At 42.8% G+C, this 17,758-nt stretch overlaps 1 protein-coding gene across 2 annotated transcripts; it reads right to left on the bottom strand.

Annotated features, from left to right (window-relative positions):
- Positions 1 to 7,736: 7,736 nt before the first annotated feature.
- cunh16orf87 (chromosome unknown C16orf87 homolog) lies at positions 7,737 to 15,095 on the bottom strand. 2 transcript variants are annotated; one of them, XM_034215057.1, is made up of 4 exons: positions 14,514 to 15,069; positions 12,312 to 12,411; positions 9,783 to 9,962; positions 7,737 to 8,635 (listed from the first exon to the last, which is right to left on the bottom strand). In XM_034215057.1, the coding sequence occupies exons 1-4, from the start codon at positions 14,577 to 14,579 to the stop codon at positions 8,517 to 8,519; spliced, it is 465 nt and encodes a 154-aa protein (XP_034070948.1). In that variant the 5' UTR covers positions 14,580 to 15,069; the 3' UTR covers positions 7,737 to 8,516. The 2 variants fall into 2 exon arrangements, with proteins under 2 accessions (XP_034070948.1, XP_034070952.1); XM_034215061.1 differs by lacking the exon at positions 7,737 to 8,635 and adding an exon at positions 8,642 to 9,349 and having other exon boundaries at positions 14,514 to 15,095.
- Positions 15,096 to 17,758: the final 2,663 nt, after the last annotated feature.

Below are 17,758 nucleotides of genomic sequence, written 5' to 3'. Positions count from 1 at the left end.
ACACTGCTCAAACTTCGTTACTTTTCCTAAAATGTGTATATTTATTTATTTTGGGGCGTGGGGAATGAAGAGAGACAAATATATGAGCATTTTATGAGCATGGGATTTGACCCCTCATATATGCATAATGCTGCGCTATACTTTGCGGCCACACGCCGTTGCCAAGCAACGCTTATTGTTCTGCCCTCGCAGTGTGCGGCTATGCAAAGCTAGACAGGTAGCTAACAACTTGAATCCTCCAATAATCACAAGGCTTTGGCTTTTCTTGATGTTTACTGTACGATTCTCTTTGTGAAACTAGAAATACAATACAGAAATAAAGCATACATTAGTACACATATAACTGATATACATACATTAATTCAATTAGTCTGCGTCTCATACATACACCTACATGTACACAGCATCTGTATGTAATGCTACTAATTAAGCCCATTTAACCAAACAAATACAATTCACCATTTTACCATCAAAGGCATATGAAAACAACAGCTTACTGTAAATGTAAGTGCAATAAACACGCCAACATTAATAATGCAATAAGCCTAAATATAGTGCATCGACAATAATGCTACGACTAGCAAGCTAAATGTAAAGCTAGCTGCTAACTGCTTACTAAATTAAGCATGTTCTAACAAACTCTTCATACAGGGAAAATGTTACAGACTCACATTTTCTACAACATATTAATGTTACACAGGTTATGCATTATGTTCTGGTACTCATTATCAATAGTATCCAAAGCAAAAGCGTAATAATAAAGGAACTGCAGCACCGGGAGTCGACTGAAGAAATTCCCTATTACATGCACACATCTTGGTACCACAAACGAACACAAGGGGGCAGTATAAACAATGCAAATCAACCTTAATGATGTATATTGAGCAGTTTTACTTTGAAACTAATATTCATCTTCCAAGAAAGGCAACACACTCCTCGCTTGGTACCATTGTACCACTACCAATACAACATACTACTCTAAAACAAGCCTTAGGCTTCAACATACTCAGTCCTTTCTGTAGGTTTCTTCGGAAAGAACAGGGTTGAGCTTCTTGAGTAGGCTTTGCTTAGGGGGTGTCTTTCCCTTTTCAAGACATTTGAGCTCGTCATTAAAGGCGTCGTACTGGACGGAGCAAATTATGACGTCTTTAGCCTGTGAAAGCTTACTTGTGCTGAACGCTTCTTTGAAACACTTCCAGCGCATGTGTTCTGCATTCTCCACATGGAAGGATGCGGCAACATTGATGAGTCTGGCTGTAGTCCGACAGAGAGTTCTCCAGCTTGAGAATCGCTCAAAGCGTTGAGAACCCAACTGGGATCCAGAGGCTTTAGTGACCAGAGCCGTCACATCAGGCCGTATCTCTGCATCGGCTTCAGGCTTCACGAGGATGAAAAGACTTGACTCGAGTGTCTCCTCTGCATTGGCATGAGACAGGAAGGCAGGACCTGAGAACCACGTACTCTGCTGCAGGTGGGCCGCTGGTATAGACCTGGTTGCATGGTCTGCTGGGTTGCTGTCTGTGGAGACGTAGTGCCACTGGTCGGGGGTGCGTGGATTGTCTGATGTGAGTCACTCGATTTGAAACATACACATAAAACCTTCTTTTGGGATTGTAGATGTACCCAAGCACAATCTTGCTGTCCGGGAAGAACTTGACCGCATCCACATCCAAATCAATCTCATCTCTGATTAACTTGTATAGTTCAACAGCCAGTACAGCTCCACACAGCTCGAGACGTGGAATGGTGTGAGCAGGCCGAGGGGCCAATTTGGACTTCCCCATGATGAATCCAACATGATATCGTCCTTCAGTGTCAGTAGCTCTCAAGTAGGCAACAGCTCCTATAGCTACTGTGGAAGCATCTGAGAAGATGCAAAATTCTCTTCTCTGAGTTGAAGACAACGAGACTGGAATGTAGCACCTCTGTATGTTTAGGTCTTCAAGAGTCTTCAGAGAGTCCTTCCATGTGTTCCATTCAGTTTCTTTTTCAGGGATGAGTGGAGAATCCCACTCACTCTGTTCAGATGAGAGCTCCCTGACTAATGCTTTTCCTTGCATCGTTATGGGTGCTACAAACCCAAGAGGGTCATACAGACTGTTGACTGTGGACAAGATACCTCTCCGTGTGAATGGTTTTTCGTCGTTGGACACCAGGAACGTGAAGCTGTCTGTTTCCAGGTTCCAGGAGAGTCCCAGGCTCCGTTGAAGAGGGAGAGGGTCAACTCCAAGGTCCAAATCCTTCAGATCCTTTGCACGATCTTCTGCAGGGAAGGCTTCCATCACATGTCCACTATTTGATGCTACCTTGTGAAGTCTCAAGTTGGACTCTGCCAACATCTTTCTGGTTCTTGTCAGAACATCTATGGCTCCTTCAGATGTGGTGAACGAGGTGAGGCCGTCGTCAACATAGAACTGCCTCTCCACAAACTGCTTTGCGTCAGATCCGTGTTCTCGCTCACCTTCTTGCGCAGCTTGCCTCATGCAGTAGATGGCTACCGCGGGTGAAGGACTGTTTCCAAAAACGTGGACCTTCATCCTGTACTCTACTACATTCTTGTTGATGTCATTATCCTCGTACCAGAGGTATCGAAGATAATCTCTGTGATCTTCTGGTACGACGAAACAGTAGAACATTTGTTCCACGTCTACTGTCAAGGCTACAGGTTCTTTTCGAAACCGCAGAAGGACTCCCAACAAGGTGTTGTTCAAGTCTGGGCCGGTGAGGAGCACACTGTTCAGCGACACTCCGTTACACTTAGCACTTGAATCAAACACAACTCTTATCCGTTTTTTTCTGGGTGATACACACCGAATGTCGGGAGGTACCAATGTTCTTTACCTTCCTGCAGAGGTGGAGCAGGCTCAGCTTGTTCATTTTCCAACATCTTCCGCATGAACTCAACGTAGTGACTTTGCATTTTTGGCTTTTTCTCAAGAGTTCTCCGAAGTGAGCAGAGACGCTTCATAGCTTGCTCTCTGTTACTAGGAAGCCGCTGTCTGGGAGAGCGGAATGGCAATGGTGCCACCCAGCTGTTTCTGTCATCTTGGTAAACCTGGTCATCCATGATGCTCAGGAAGGCCTTGTCATCCATAGATAGTGCTGGCTTGTCATCATCCTTGGACCTTTCAAAGACTGAACACCCTAGGCTATCTGTACCAACAGTGAGTACTGTGTCTTTCCCACAGACAGAATAGATTGGCCGATGATGTGTCATGCCACTGTAGTCTTCCTTCACCAGAATACTGTTTGCACATGGACTAAGAAAGGATGTGCGACCGTTGTTCAACACGTTTGTTTTGTAGACGTTGATACCCGCTGGTTTGTGGACTGTTCCCAAACAGGCTTCCCCGACTATGACCCATCCTAGGTCAAGTCGCTGCGCATAAAGAGCATTGTGAGGCCCGTTGATTTGTTCGCGCACCCTTAAGATGTCTCTTCCTAAGTGCAGGAGGATTGGAGCGTCTGGGTCCACAGCTGCAATCTTGTCAGCAACTGGCAGTAGGTGGGGGTGATGGCGAGCAACGTCTTGGGAGGGAATTTCCGTCCTATCATCCGGCATCAGGTCACACTCGATTAAGGTGGGGAGAGGAAACTGTAATTTCCCATCCAAAGACTCTATCATGAAGTTACTAGCTCTCCTACCTGAAGTCTCTGTTGTTCCTGAACAGGTTTTCAGCGTGTATAGAGAGGAGCTGGCCTTGACTTTGAAAAAATCGAAGAACTCTGTCTTTGCCAGAGACCTGTTACTTTGCTCATCAAGCACTGCATACATCTTGATAGCCGTTTCCTTTTTTCCTGCAGGATATGCCTTGACCAAACAGATCTTTGAGCATGAACGTGGGCTGTCAGCATTTCCGCACACCTCTGTACACTTCGAGGTGACTGAAGAAGATACACTCTCGCTTTGTTCATGGCTCTCCTCTTTATCAATCATAAAACTCTCTGTGGTCGAGGGAGGAGGACCTGGATGCAGGGCTGCAATGGGTTTTTCACTGTTGCACTCAAAGCACTTCACTGTCGCTTTGCAGTCTCTTGCTATGTGTCGGGTCGACCCACAACATCTGTAGCATATGCGGTTATCTCTCAGGTATAATTTTCTCTCTTCTATAGACTTGCATCTGAAGCTTCGGCACTTCTTGAGTGAGTGTGGCTTCTTATGTATCGGACACTGACGCTCTGGGTCATCAACGTTCTTCTCAGCAGGACCCGCTTGATTGTCCGAGGTGTCTGTAGGAACATCTGTTTTGTGCACACTCACCGAAGTTTTGTTGCTGTACTTCTCAGGCTTCTCCGTTTTGGAAGGAGCATGACTGCTTGAGGTGGTGAAAGTGAAGCATGGATCATTTCTGATCTTCGCCTGACGTCGTACAAACGAAGAGAAGACAGAGAAAGGGGGAAATGCCACTGTGTGGTCCTCCTTATAATTGGATCCATGAGCTATCCATCTTTCTTGAAGGTTAAAGGGGAGCTTCTCTACTATTGGGTTTACTCCACGAGCCGTATCCAAGAATGAGAGGCCTGTCAGATACCCTTCTGCCTTAGCACACTTAGTTCAAGGAGAATGTCACCTAGTTCTCGAAGCTTGACGTTGTCTTTGTTAGTTAGCTTCGGGAAGTCTTCAATCTTCTTGAGCAGAGCGTTCTCAATGACTTCTGGTGTTCCATAACATTCTTCAAGACGCTGCCAAACCATGTTGAGGCCGGCTGTGGGATTGAGGACATGTACAGAGCGAATTATTTTTGCCTGTTCTGATGAGTCAGCGCCAAGCCATTTTGTTATTAAGTCCAGTTCCTCTCTATGTGACAGTTTCAAATCTTGTGTGGCGCTCTGAAAAGATGCTTTCCATGCCCAGTAATTCTGAGGTCGGTCATCACATTTTAAAAGACCCGAACTCACCATTTCCCTGCGAATTAGGTAGCTTGCAAAGTCTGGTCCCCTTTGTGGCTCCGTAACACCCTCTTCCAGTTGGCAGGGAAACAGGGTTCAGGGGGAGTGGCTGTACGGCTGTACGGCTGTACCCGTAGGATAGAAAAGGGGGAAGTGACGTCTGACTCAGAGGTCGCGCGGCTGTGGAGAAGAACGTGTTGCCCACATTCTGTTACTGAGTTTAGGCTAGTTAGCTAGCAGGTTTATTGTTTTGGGTGCAGTCACTTTTGCCTCCACTTGCTGTTCAAATAAATGTTGAAAGAAAAAGTAAATCTGTTTACAGTTCTGTTTTATATGGGTGTTGAAAAAGAATAATTGGGAGGGATGAAACCCTCTTTAATGGTCACACATGCAGAGCACACAGCAAACACAGTGAAATGTGTTCTCTGCTTTTAACCCATCCTAGTACCAGGAGTCTAGTACTAGGAGCAGTGGGCAGCTATTGTACAGCACCCGCGGAGCAATGGGAGGGAGGGGGGGAAGGGGGGAAGGGGGATGTCCGGTGCCTTGCTCAAGGGCACCACGGCAGGGCAGGAGGTGAACTGGGACCTCTCCAAGTAGAAGTCCACACTCCAAATGTAGGTCTGGCCGGGGACTTGAACCGGCTACCCTACGGCTCACAGTCCAAGCCCCTACTGACTGCCATAGATTTATACCCTAATTTTGCTCTCAAAATGGACCAGATTGATGCTTTTAACTTCAACATTTAAAAAAAAATCTTCCCGGAGGAGCTTGCCCCCGGACCCCCCTAGAGGTGAGGTCCACCACCTGCCCACACCCCCTGTTAAATTGTCTCACCCACATTGAGGATGATTCCTACACCCATGTTTTATTCCATGTGTCAAGTCAGGCAAATTGGGTCAAAATGTTAATGCATCAATGATCTGTTAACATTAAAATCAATACATATATGCTGTAACTATTTTTGCTCTAGGCAACTCAAGGGCTCAGGTAATGTGATTACTATATGAATAATTGTCCAAAATAACATAAAATGCATAGGGTTTTTTGTTAAGTAACATACTTTCGTCGCCGGCCGGCCGATACATGCCGCGCATTAAGTGGGCCTGTCTGTCAATTAATCCTCGGGCCACTCTTTCCCCCCAGTCCGCCCCTGGCCGCATCTACGCACTGTACAACACACACCTACTACACGCTGTACAACACGCACCTACAGCTCCTAAAGCATATCATATATATCAGGATACAGCCGTTGTGTATTTTATTATGTGAAGCACTAAATGGTTTTAGAAAAATATGGATTCTTTGTTTATAGATATCTACTAAACTAAAGCATACAAACACAGAGAGTAATGTAGGCCTGTTATTCTGAGTGATATATATTATACACACTGCTCTGCTTTCTGCACGGACCTCACAGCTGTTCTCACTGCCGCATCGCATAAAAGCATACATTTCCAGGGGATGAATGCAGAGCTGTCATTGGCTGAGATAAGCCCGGCCGTGCGTCACGACTCTTTGAAACATCTCTGTTGCCGGAAATACATCCGCGGAGGAGCCGTGGAGGAACCATCAGTGTCTCCTCGATTATAGCTCCTCGACACTCGATCCTCGATGTGCATTTAGAGAAATGAGACGTCCTTCAACATGGCGCGCTGAAATCCATTTCCGGGTCACTACCGGAGGACGAGGAGTCGAGGAGGGGAAATGAGAGAATTGAGAAGCCTTTTTGGTGTTCAGATAAGGTAAAGGTGAACCTCTTTAGAGCTTATTGTACTCCTCTTTATACTGCCCCCTTGTGGGTCAGGTTTAAGAAGGCGAGCCTCCAGAAGCTACAGGTTGCTAATGACTGTCTATACTGCTTAGAAAACCAAGGTGGTGCAGTGCAAGTGAAATATTCTGTAAAGCACGAGTCAACACGTTCCATGCTCTCTTGAGAAACCTAATGTACAAATGTATCTGTCGATTGAATGTTTCTCATAACTCTGTCATTATACTGCTTTCAAATCCGTGTCTCAGTGCTGTACGATACCAGTCACCTCTGTGGAAACATTGGTACCACTGCCTTTTTTTATTTATATTTGAGTGTTGTATGTCTTTTAAAAATGGACCTTGAGTCTCTTCAATAAAGCTGATGATGTAAACTACTAGTTCAGATAAAACAGTAGTGATGACGCACTAACGCCAGAAAAGCCATCTTTCACTACAAATCAAGTGCTTTTACTTCCTGCTAACAAACCATGCCATGGTCCAAATGTAATAGCCCAAAAATTATCGACATAAGGAAGCCTGCTACTAAAGTTTCTCTTCATTATAAATTCTTCTGCCCATTAATATCTGACATGCACGAAAGATTCCTTTAATTGATTATCAAATTAGTGGGCAATTATTTTTCTGTTGATCAACACATCTACAACTTTACCAGCTGAAACATTAAAGTTCAGATTAACATCAATAGGTATAATTTAATACATTATACTTCTTTCACTGCTCAATCTAATTCCATACTTTTTCATATCGGTAGGAAACCTGAACTATGTGAAGTAGATAAGGACAGATTACAGTGGAGTGGTCAGTGGGCCCTCAGTAGAACACACACACACACATCACTTCAGGGGACATTACTATGACTTACATGCTTTTCCTGGAGACTTATCCTAACCTTAACCATAACCAACACATGCCTAACCCTAACCAAGTCTTCACCCTCAAATTAATGATTTCCCTTATGGGGACCTCCATTTTGTCCCCATAAGGGAAGCCAGTCCCCACAGACTATGTAAACAGATTTAGTATAGGAAAACACACACACACACACACACATAAGGAAGATTTCAGAAAACAGATTGCTAAAAAAAATATTTTATTTGAAAAGAAACATATTCAGTATATCAGCACTATCTCACAATCTGATAAATATGTGTCTGACCTCCTGTATCACAGCTGGACAGCTACACACTGTCTTGAGTTGATTGCAGTTATTTACTTTCATCCACAAACGAAGCAAGGTGAAATTTATCCCAAATAATCCAACTTGCTCTTAAAACTAGTAAACACAACGTGTGTACTGTACGTAGCAGTTATTAATGACATTATGGTTTGTAAAATTTAGAAGGAGATGAAACGTCTTCATCTTGTTCAGGGATTCATAAGTGAAGTGAAGGGTTGAACTCTTCAAGGAGGCTCAATATTACTCACAGATCACAGAACAATGACGGTCCTATTATATATAGATATATCTTCAGTTCATCGGAACGCACACAGCTGAGTCCTGCTGCCTTCCATTAATGTGATCTACTGTCTGCTGAGGGTGTTCCTGTCTTCAGATGAATGTAGTATTTCTTCATCCACTTAAATCAAGAGCACATCATGGTGTGGATGGCTGTGGATATTTATACTCGGATGTTTGAATCTCCACAACTGTTGGGAAATATCATCGTCCCATTGTTACAACACAAACCATGCTGGTGCTGTTAGTGTACAGACGTGTGTGTGCAGTCTGTGGTGGACGCCTCAGTGTGAAGCTTCAGCAGCCTCACCCCGTCATCAGAGTGAAACACTTCCAGGTGTAGCTCTTTGGTCTCCCTCTCCAATGAGAAGTTATTCAGTGATAGGTTCCATCAGGTCTATAGGATGAGTCTCTGACCCAGGATCTTGCGGTTGATCTCAGCCAAGGCGACAGAAAACACAAAAGCCTTCTCATCGGAAAGACTGGCATACATATCCACCTCCTTCTCCTGTTTCTCTGTAAACACAATAACAAACACAGAACCCATTTTGGTTATTTAGCTACGGTCATGTCAATAACATTAAAGTGAATTTGACAGGACAAACCATCTTCTGTTTGTATAGCAAGCAGAGAACTGCACTTTGGGCAGGAGGGAACATAAGTCTCCATCACAGCAGGGTTGATGAAGGTTCCTGCTATTGTCATAAGTAGAGATAGTTTGTCCAACCAAATATCTTTCCATATTTGACATTTCTCTCAGACGAGCCCTCCATCGTCGCTTCCAGTCATCCCGGTTCTCCATACATCTGGCCAGTTCACCATCCGCTGCGATGTTCCTGCGGACTCCCGCCGCTGGAAGTATGGGATTTTTTTGGGATGACTTTGTTCTTCATGGAGGGACTGGGGGGCAGTCCTGGTTTTAGTTCAGAGTGTTCTTCTCCTAGATGGGTTGCCTTCCATGGCTATGAGCCCCTATGAGCCCCCTGCTATTTTTGCCCATAGCTGGGGAGCAGTGTAGGGAACGGTGCCTTGCTCAGGGACACCTCGGTAGCACTTGGTCTTTCCGGGACTTGAACTGGTGACCTTCCAGTTGCCAAGCCAAGTCCCTATGGACTTCGCCACCACCGCCCTAAACATTTAGTCTTACACAATCAAAACACTGTTTGCTCTCCAACTTGCAGCATACACATGTGTTTGAACCCCCAGGCCCTGAATCCTCCACATCAGAACCTGCCAGAAAACATGGTTCCAGATGTTGGTGCATCCACTCTGAGATGAAAAGGTTAACAAAGCAAAATGTCTCCAAGAAACAGAGGCTGTGTTCCATAACATGTGTCACTTTGAAATGATGTGCTGGTGAAACAAACAACAAAGTGAGGCTCACTAGTGCAAAGTGTGTCTGAAGACTGGTGTATCTTCTTATTGAAGAGCAAGCTGTGTAAAGCATCCCCATGGACTACTCCAACAGGACCCTTAACACTTTCAAAATAACATATGTTATTGTATATGTATTACCAATTATGGACTGAAATGATAACCAAGACCGATGACATTACTAAATGATATTATATCAGAAGCTCAGTAGAATTGCTGTGCTCTAATGAGAGGAACCCGTATTGTTTGATATCTGTTCCGTTAACCTGTAATAACACCACTTCCTCACCTTTGTCCTCATCTGGTTTCTTCAGTCCCACAGTCTTTGGTCTGCCACGCCCCCTCCGGATGGGATCTGACTGGCTGTTGGTGCGGGGTCTCCTCCTGTTCTCCATGTCATTGGTTAGAGAAGAGTCTATCCTCTCTCTGCGGATGCGCTCCGTCCTCCTCCGCTTAAAGTCCAGCTTGTCTGAAGCACAAAATACGGATGATGAAAACAGTTCCCCATCACTTGGTTCCACCACAGCAGGCTGGTTGCCGGCCGACACTCCTCATTTCATCCTCTCTAAATCTTGTTTTTATCAATATTTAAACAATATTGTAAATATTATAAATACTGATTAAACTATTGGTGATATTATTTACACAATGAAATGTAAAAATGCTAAATATCTCCAGCTATGTGGATATAACGACGAATGAGCAAATAATAGAACAGCTCGACCCCTCTGGTAAGTTCAGAAAATTAAATCCCGTTATTGTAATGCAGTCGGTAAAACCCGGAAAAGACATCATGTGATATTACGATATCCGTTTTGGACATCGTAATATCACATCATGTCTTTTCCGGGTTTTACCGACTGCATTACAATAACTGGATTTAATTTTCTGCTCCGTTGTGACGTGAGACTTGATATCGTCTTGTGTTTTACAAGACGATATCAAGTCTCATGTCACAATATTCATTTCGCTGACGTGTGTTGACTTTCAACACGTATCAGAGATGTCATCATCTTGGTGAGCAGGGTTTGTTTGGACCATGGTTGATGAAAGGTTGTGAAATAAAACATTTCTTAAAACAGATGTTATTTTCTGTGATAAGACTTTTGAATGTGTGATAGTAGGAAAAGCACAGGTGTCCTGGTTTGTCCTGTGTCTTGTCCAGTTGGTGACCCTTGAAGTGTTCACCTATTGTGAGAGGGTTGACGTTTGGCATGGACCTCGAATGGTTAATGTTAGGAGAGATAGTCAAAAGGGTTCTTGCGGTTTCTCAGATCTTAAATCAGTCAGTTCTGCAGAAAGACATGCAGATAGTTGGGAAGGCTGCATGTCAGTTCATCCTGTCTGAACCATCACAATACTCTGCTGACAAACTGTTTCTCTATCAAGGTGTCAAATAAGCACAACTATTCCGTTCTGTTCCAACACAGGAAACGTAATAACAAATGCGGGTGCACCCTGGAAGCAGGGTTACTACATGTGGAAAGCACGTAGAACTTATTCAGTAGTGCTGTAGCGACACGTCGACTTCAAAATATCGTCGACGACATATTTCCGCGTCGACGCGTCGCTGCACACACGTGGGTCACCCAAAGCAACAAGCAGTTCGCAATCGCACTTCAAACACAATGGAGACTGAAACGGCTACCACCTCCTCCTCACAGGATTGCGCACGAAGCCCCCAAACGAAAACATCTCGCCCTAGGTCTTCAAAAGCATGGGAATATTTTAAAGTTAGTCCAAAACGCAAAGATATTTATATATTTATATCTCACTGAGACTGCTGCATAGCCTAGCAGAAGCAGCAGCTAGCTGTGGTGGCTACCATTAGCAGCTAGCATTTGCTCTCCGATTTTTACATAAAATGGAATTATGGATTATAAATTCAATCATTTTTTTATACATAGACGTTAAAAACCTATGGATTAACCGATTCAGCCGCGTTTTTTCTCATTTTATTGCCATTGAACACGTCTTTTGATCAGATTACGGTGGTGAGACGATCTCCCGAGAAGCTCTGTGAAGGTACGTGTTGTGATGACTGTATTTGCTTCCCCTGTCGCGAGTCCGGATCACTCAGTGATGATACTATATACCTACATAATCTGTGGACTCTCAGCTTTAATCGGATATATTGTATGTGCAGCTACGATAAGTAATAAGGGTACTTTTATCTTGAGTTCTGTGCCAATGTCCGTTAGCATTTTTCGCTCAGGGGTCATTTAGATGCTTCTTATGAGACTTGTGTTTTGTGTTGGTAAACATGGTTTGTATCGTCAGTTAGCTGAGATTATTTCCGTTAATCTGGTATAACACATTAATAGGTTCTTAAATATTAACATCCCCTGAGACACAGTATCGTGAAACATTTTTTTTTACATTACGTTTTTTATGAATTGAACAACAGAAAAATAATCGTTAGATTAGTCGACTAATCGATCAAATAATCGCCCAATTAATCGTTTTTAAAATAATCGTTTCCCCCCAGCACTATTATTCAGTCTGTCTCCTTCAAACTCCATTGTGTCCAGTTCTCCTCAAAAGTATCTTTGAAACATGATTGAAAACAAGCTTAAAGTCATTCCTGAAGGACACATGCATGTTGCATTTAGTAGCCTACAGCTCAGACAGTGTGGTTAAAGAACAACATGCAAACATGACAACAATACATACACTTTATATATAAATATAGACAAGCAGATACACTTTATGAAATACATAAACAGTACTGAAAAATGTAACCTATTATTCATAAGACGCCATCAATGATCATAACAAATAACAAGCTAATCATAGCATCGTGTCAGCTGAGCCTTACCTGCTATGGCCGGAGACGAGCGCTCATTTAACTTGGCATTGAGGAGTTTTCTGCTAATAAACACATACCCACACGGGCAGGACTTGCACGCAACAGGAATCTGTAAAGTCAGACAGGACACATTCAGAAGATGTAACCAATGTTCAGATTGGGTTCCTTGGGAAAGAAGCATTGACAATGTTAGCTTGAGCCCTATTAGCATGGGGTTAGCATTAGCAATAGACCTTTTTTCTTCTTATAGTTATGTAACCATTTATATCTGCTAGTTCTGTAATAACTAGCAGTATTGTGACAAACAATCTTTTACCACTGCTTCATACAGCATCGCTCCACCCTCAGCAACGCAACAAGTCTTAGTACAAGAAGCAGTGGTTGAGTGCAGCAGAGGGTCGTTCTTCTAAGTGTTGTTCTGAAAGGTCACACGGGGATGTACGGCTGTGGCGGAGTCAATCCTCCATTTGTGTGACATTATGCTGAGCACGTTAACCCCCCACTCCAGAAGGTGGCGGTAATGTACACAAAGTCAGTTTGCCAAACACCATAAAGAACAAAAGACAAGAACAATCACTCAAAGTAGTCGTGTTTTCCTTGTTACCAGAAACCAATTGATGTAAACTATGGCTAGAAAAGTAGCCTATCTTTTTTCACTTTCACTTTTTAACCATGGTTGGAAGGCACTGTTATGTCACTGGCTACAACACTCCAATGACCAAAGAGCACAATCAAAGAAGGACCATGGGATTCAAATGTACTTTGTAAGGGCGTGTATTATTGCGTATACTTTATTCAAAACAGCTGACCGGGGAAAGCTGATATATATTGACGCCTGCTGCCATTTCTATAGACACTATCCTCCAAAGATGGTTGAGACACCCCAGAATGCACTGCGATCCCCAGTTCTATGATATGATATAGCCTGATGCAGGTAGCACTAGTGTAGTCTAGAGATGCTAACCTAAAGCAGAAATGAGGAGAGGGCTACAAAGGCCTGAACAGATCACTTCCCTCTAACTACACATTCTTTCACCCTGTTGGGACAATACTGAATGTACTCTTCTATATCAGAGTACACATGATAACCATACGCAGCTGTGTACGTAACGGGATGTGTGATTACCTAGAAGAGCGTCAGGACTGTTTGAGGCAGATGATAGCTATGTGATTAACATGATGATTCAGCCTCTATGGAGAGAGACATATGACTCATGTGTATTGCTTCTGCAGGTCTTAGCTAATCTGAACTGAACTTTGAATACTGCATATTGTGACTGTAACACTCTTGTATATAAGCATGTGAAGGACACTATTCTGGAAATGATTTGTCCCACGCAGCTGTGTGTGATGACTACTTCCATTCTTGCAAGGATACTAAATACATGTATCCTGAGACCAAGCCGCTGACGAGTGATGTGTGTCCTAACAACCCTCATGCCTCCAGTGACATCACCTGAGATCTTATCAGACGTTGGCAGCTCCTGATTGGGCCTAAACATGTCTCAAGACACAATTGTACCACTTCTAAGGTCATAACTTACTTCCCAAGCCCTGCAGACTTTGATTAGAAAATAAAACCCTTTACATTTTTAAAAGGCCCTAAGAACAAGCAACATCTTGGAATGGTTGGTGTGCTACTTTGGCTTTATCAGGAGAATATGAGCTGTAGGTGTGTTGCTGTAATTCACCTTCAGCTTTGCATACTAGTTTAAGATTTAGAGAACCAACCACTCGATTGAAAATTGTAATTCAAACTCGTTGCTCATCGCTTTTCCTGATCTCATTGCTATTGCTCATCATATGTCCCATACTGCTTTGAAGTGTGCTTTGGTGCAGACAGGAAGCAGCTCTTTAACTGCTTACGTTTCTCCACCGTGCAACGTCAACATTAATCATGGGAGGATAACCAACGTTAAAATCACAAAATAAAGCATGAATTTTACTAAAATGTCATATATTGAAAACAAAATTGTAAGAAAACGTTATGAACTGAAATTCTATCGAAATGTGAGTAAATCCAAAGGCTTTCTGTGCTAACTTGTATCATTACACAGCGCGTGCGGGGTGGCCGCTGAAGCCCCTCCCCCCCTGCCTGGCGGGGTGTTTGTTGACTGATATTAACCATAGATATTAACACAATTATCAACAATACACAAAGCTACACTATGAGTACCAACGTTCACAATTGAACAAATGTATTTTCCTCACCTGTTGGTCGCATTCAGGACAAGATTTAGTAGCCATTTTGACTTTCTTTGTTTTATTGGCCGACATAGTGCTTTTCCTCCTGCTGTACCGTAGCTACAGCTCTCTGTGAATCATGGACGACCCCTGACAGCCGCTGGTACCCCAACTCATGCGAGGAAGAAACACAGCGATGTGGCGAGATGACAACACGCCTTAGGAGCACACAAACATTACAGTGGACTAATAATGCTAAAGCTGCGAGGCGAGCATGCGCAGAGAGAGTCCTGCTGCTGTGTTGCATTCAAGTTCCATTGAAAAAAGCGGTACAAAGGCTCTCCGCATTCTGGTTCTCATCATTCAGTTCTATAATGAAGAGATAAACACAGATGGTTGGACTTGTTTTCCATACTTGCTGATATGAATAATGCAGATTGTGTCTATCCTGTGCATGTGACAGGCGTGGGGTTTGGACAGATTGTGCATTGGTCTGACCCAATAAGGCGGGGTAAAAACATATTCACTCCAGCTTGGAATTTGAAATAATTTGTATGTAAATAGGTAGGTAAGTTTGAGAAACGGGCTTGAGATCGCTAGAATTTGAAAATACACAACCGGAGAAAATCTGCCACTTCCTTACAGAGCCCCTCCTCCAACACACACGAACGCGCACATGACCAATGAGGGCACGAGATAAGTATGTGCCCCGATGGAAGGCTGACAGGCAGGTAGGCAATCCAATCCGTTTAGCCGGGCCGGCTAAACGGATTGGTTGTACTTTTTACAGTACTACGGCTTCTACAGATGAAATGTTTTCATGGATTTTTTGTCAAAGCACTTCAGATATTCATTGCTATCGGGATGTTAAGAGCATTCCATGGAATATAACAAAAAGTGTATCTCGAGCCGGTTTCTGAAACTTACCTACTGCTCCTTTAATGTGTGTTGATTTTCATAAACACTCAGGGTTGGGAGGGTTACTTTGTAAATGTAATCAGTTACTGATTACTGATTACATGGCTCTGAAAGTAATCCGAATACAGTTACAGTTACGTGTCTTAAAAAAGTAACGTAATCAGATTACTTTTAGATTACTTTTAGATTACTTTATTTTTCCATCACAGATGGTATGTTTTGGTGAACAGGAGACACAAAAAGGAAACTGAACGTGTTTTACTGTTTTAATGGCGTATCAAGAGCACAACTGAAACATCACATCTGAAAAGATGTAACAACATAATACACTTTTTGGGGATGCAGCTTAAGATGTGAGGAGTGAGGGACACGGCTTAGAACGTGTCGCCTTCTGTCCTGCCAGTGTTGGCAGGACATGAATTAAAATGTCGAACTAGGACTTCATTTTAAGGACATGTCGGCCAGGGGTGTAGAGCTATATTTGTTTAAGCACCGGATCAGCAAAACAGGAGAGTGTGTGCACCAGTCTGCCTTGATCTATGAATTCATGTCCGTGACTCTCACAGTATCTGCTGCCCACAGCGTTTATAGAAGGAAAACCTCCTTCACTTCATGACATCTCTGCAGCACCAGGAGGCAGCGGGAGGGTTAACTCAGCCTCTGAGAAGAGGAGCGTGCAGTGCCTTTCACGCACCGCCTTCGCTGTGTTTACCTTCAGAATCATAAGGCTAAAGAGCGGTGTGGCTGATGTGTTTTAACCACACACACCTCTACACACACACGACTTAAACGCAGACTTTTGTTCCTCCATGTTTCGTTGTTATTGTTTCACTGAGTGGACCCGCCACTTTTTTTTCAAACGCTCCCTTTTTTGGTCCATCTGCGGCGGTAAAAGTGTCTGTGCGCTGTGATGATTCGGCTGTACCTTTAATAATGAATATTAAATGTTGTGAGGAAATATTTCCATCAATAATTCCAATAAGTAATCCAAAATGTATTCACTTCAGGTTTACGAAAGTAACTGTAATCAGATTACTCGTTTTTCAAATGTAACGCGAGCTGAATACAGTTACTTGTTTTTGTATTCCGTTACAACCCAACCCTGTAAACACTTAACATTTTTCCTCAAGCTCCCACGGGCCTTCAGATTCCTACTGCACTGCTGAAGTCTCAGGCTCCTGCATCTGTTTTGTTTTCCTCATGGCTTTTTACCTCTGTCTCAGAACCCTAAATGTCAGTCTTCTGCACCAATGTACTTGTCCCGTGGACCTTCACCTGCCTCGGCTCCAAAGTGGACGCCAGTATTACCAGTAAATGACAGCAATAGCCAATAGCATGTGTCCTACACCTTAGGGCTTTAGCTGCATAAGCTCTTCAACATCAGGTCATTCCAGAATTGGAGGACATTTCATGTCCCCCATATAAAAAATCTAATAATCCATGCCCAAAATGCTAAAACATGCACTTGTTGTGTTAAACATACTTGTCCTGAGACAAAATGTATATAAAGTTGTAGAAAAAGTGGTTTCAAAATATTATTTAAATGATCAAATAGCTCTCGAACATCCCCTAAAATGGCATTTTTCTCTTGTCCCCGCTTCTTGGTGACCAACTTGCATGTAAAATATAACATTTAAAATAGGGATTTTATTTACTTTAAAAAAATTATTCTATTGATATATGTCTCTTGTAATGGTAAAATCAATTTATTAAATCATAAACATATTTTAGATAACAGTAATTTTGCACAGAAGGTGTGTCCCTCAACATGCGTTCAACCCTGTTACCCAAACCTTTTTAGATTGGCACAGGAAGTGAAAAAACGGTCAGATGACACAGTGGAAGTGACATCAGCAAGCCATGTGCTAGTGCCATGGGTAGACCACAACTAAGTCCTCTCTTTTATTTTTCATATTTTTACAATCTTTTCAGTCTTAAAAGAGTGTGGCACTCTGACCCACTCAACCCTGTTACTGATATTATCAGAATAAAGCATATTATTTTCAAAGTTATCTTTCTTGCATTAGATATCCAAGTTTGTTCTTGCCTTGAAAGTAGCATTACATGCTACATCTAGCAATCATTCCTGAGGTTAAAGCTCAAATTAGCATTGATTTTCAACCCTGTTACTATAATTAGTGTAACAGGGGTAATTCTTCATTGGAAAATATACATTTGATGCCTAGCTGGGCAAATCACTTGTTTTGATGGTTTATTATGTTTTTCCTAAATACATACAAAAAAATAATAAAATAAAAAGTTCAAATCTAAATTGTCCTCCAATTCTGGAATGACCTTATATAAATACATTTTCTAAAGCACTGTTCTTAAGTACAATTTTGAAGTACTTGTGC

This window comes from Gymnodraco acuticeps, unplaced genomic scaffold, assembly GCF_902827175.1.
Source record: "Gymnodraco acuticeps unplaced genomic scaffold, fGymAcu1.1, whole genome shotgun sequence".
Lineage (NCBI taxonomy): Eukaryota > Metazoa > Chordata > Actinopteri > Perciformes > Bathydraconidae > Gymnodraco > Gymnodraco acuticeps.
The sequence above is the reverse complement of the archived record's forward strand: the minus strand, read 5'-3'. Positions and strand labels throughout refer to the sequence as shown.

Excerpts from the sequence above, each read along its gene's own strand:
- cunh16orf87 (XM_034215057.1), bottom strand. The coding sequence starts at position 14,579 with ATGTCGGCCAATAAAACAAAGAAAGTCAAAATGGCTACTAAATCTTGT. Across the intron at positions 12,412-14,513 it reads GTCCTGAATGCGACCAACAG|ATTCCTGTTGCGTGCAAGTC; the intron begins GTGAGGAAAATA and ends CTGACTTTACAG. Across the intron at positions 8,636-9,782 it reads GAAACCAGATGAGGACAAAG|AGAAACAGGAGAAGGAGGTG; the intron begins GTGAGGAAGTGG and ends TTGTGTTTACAG.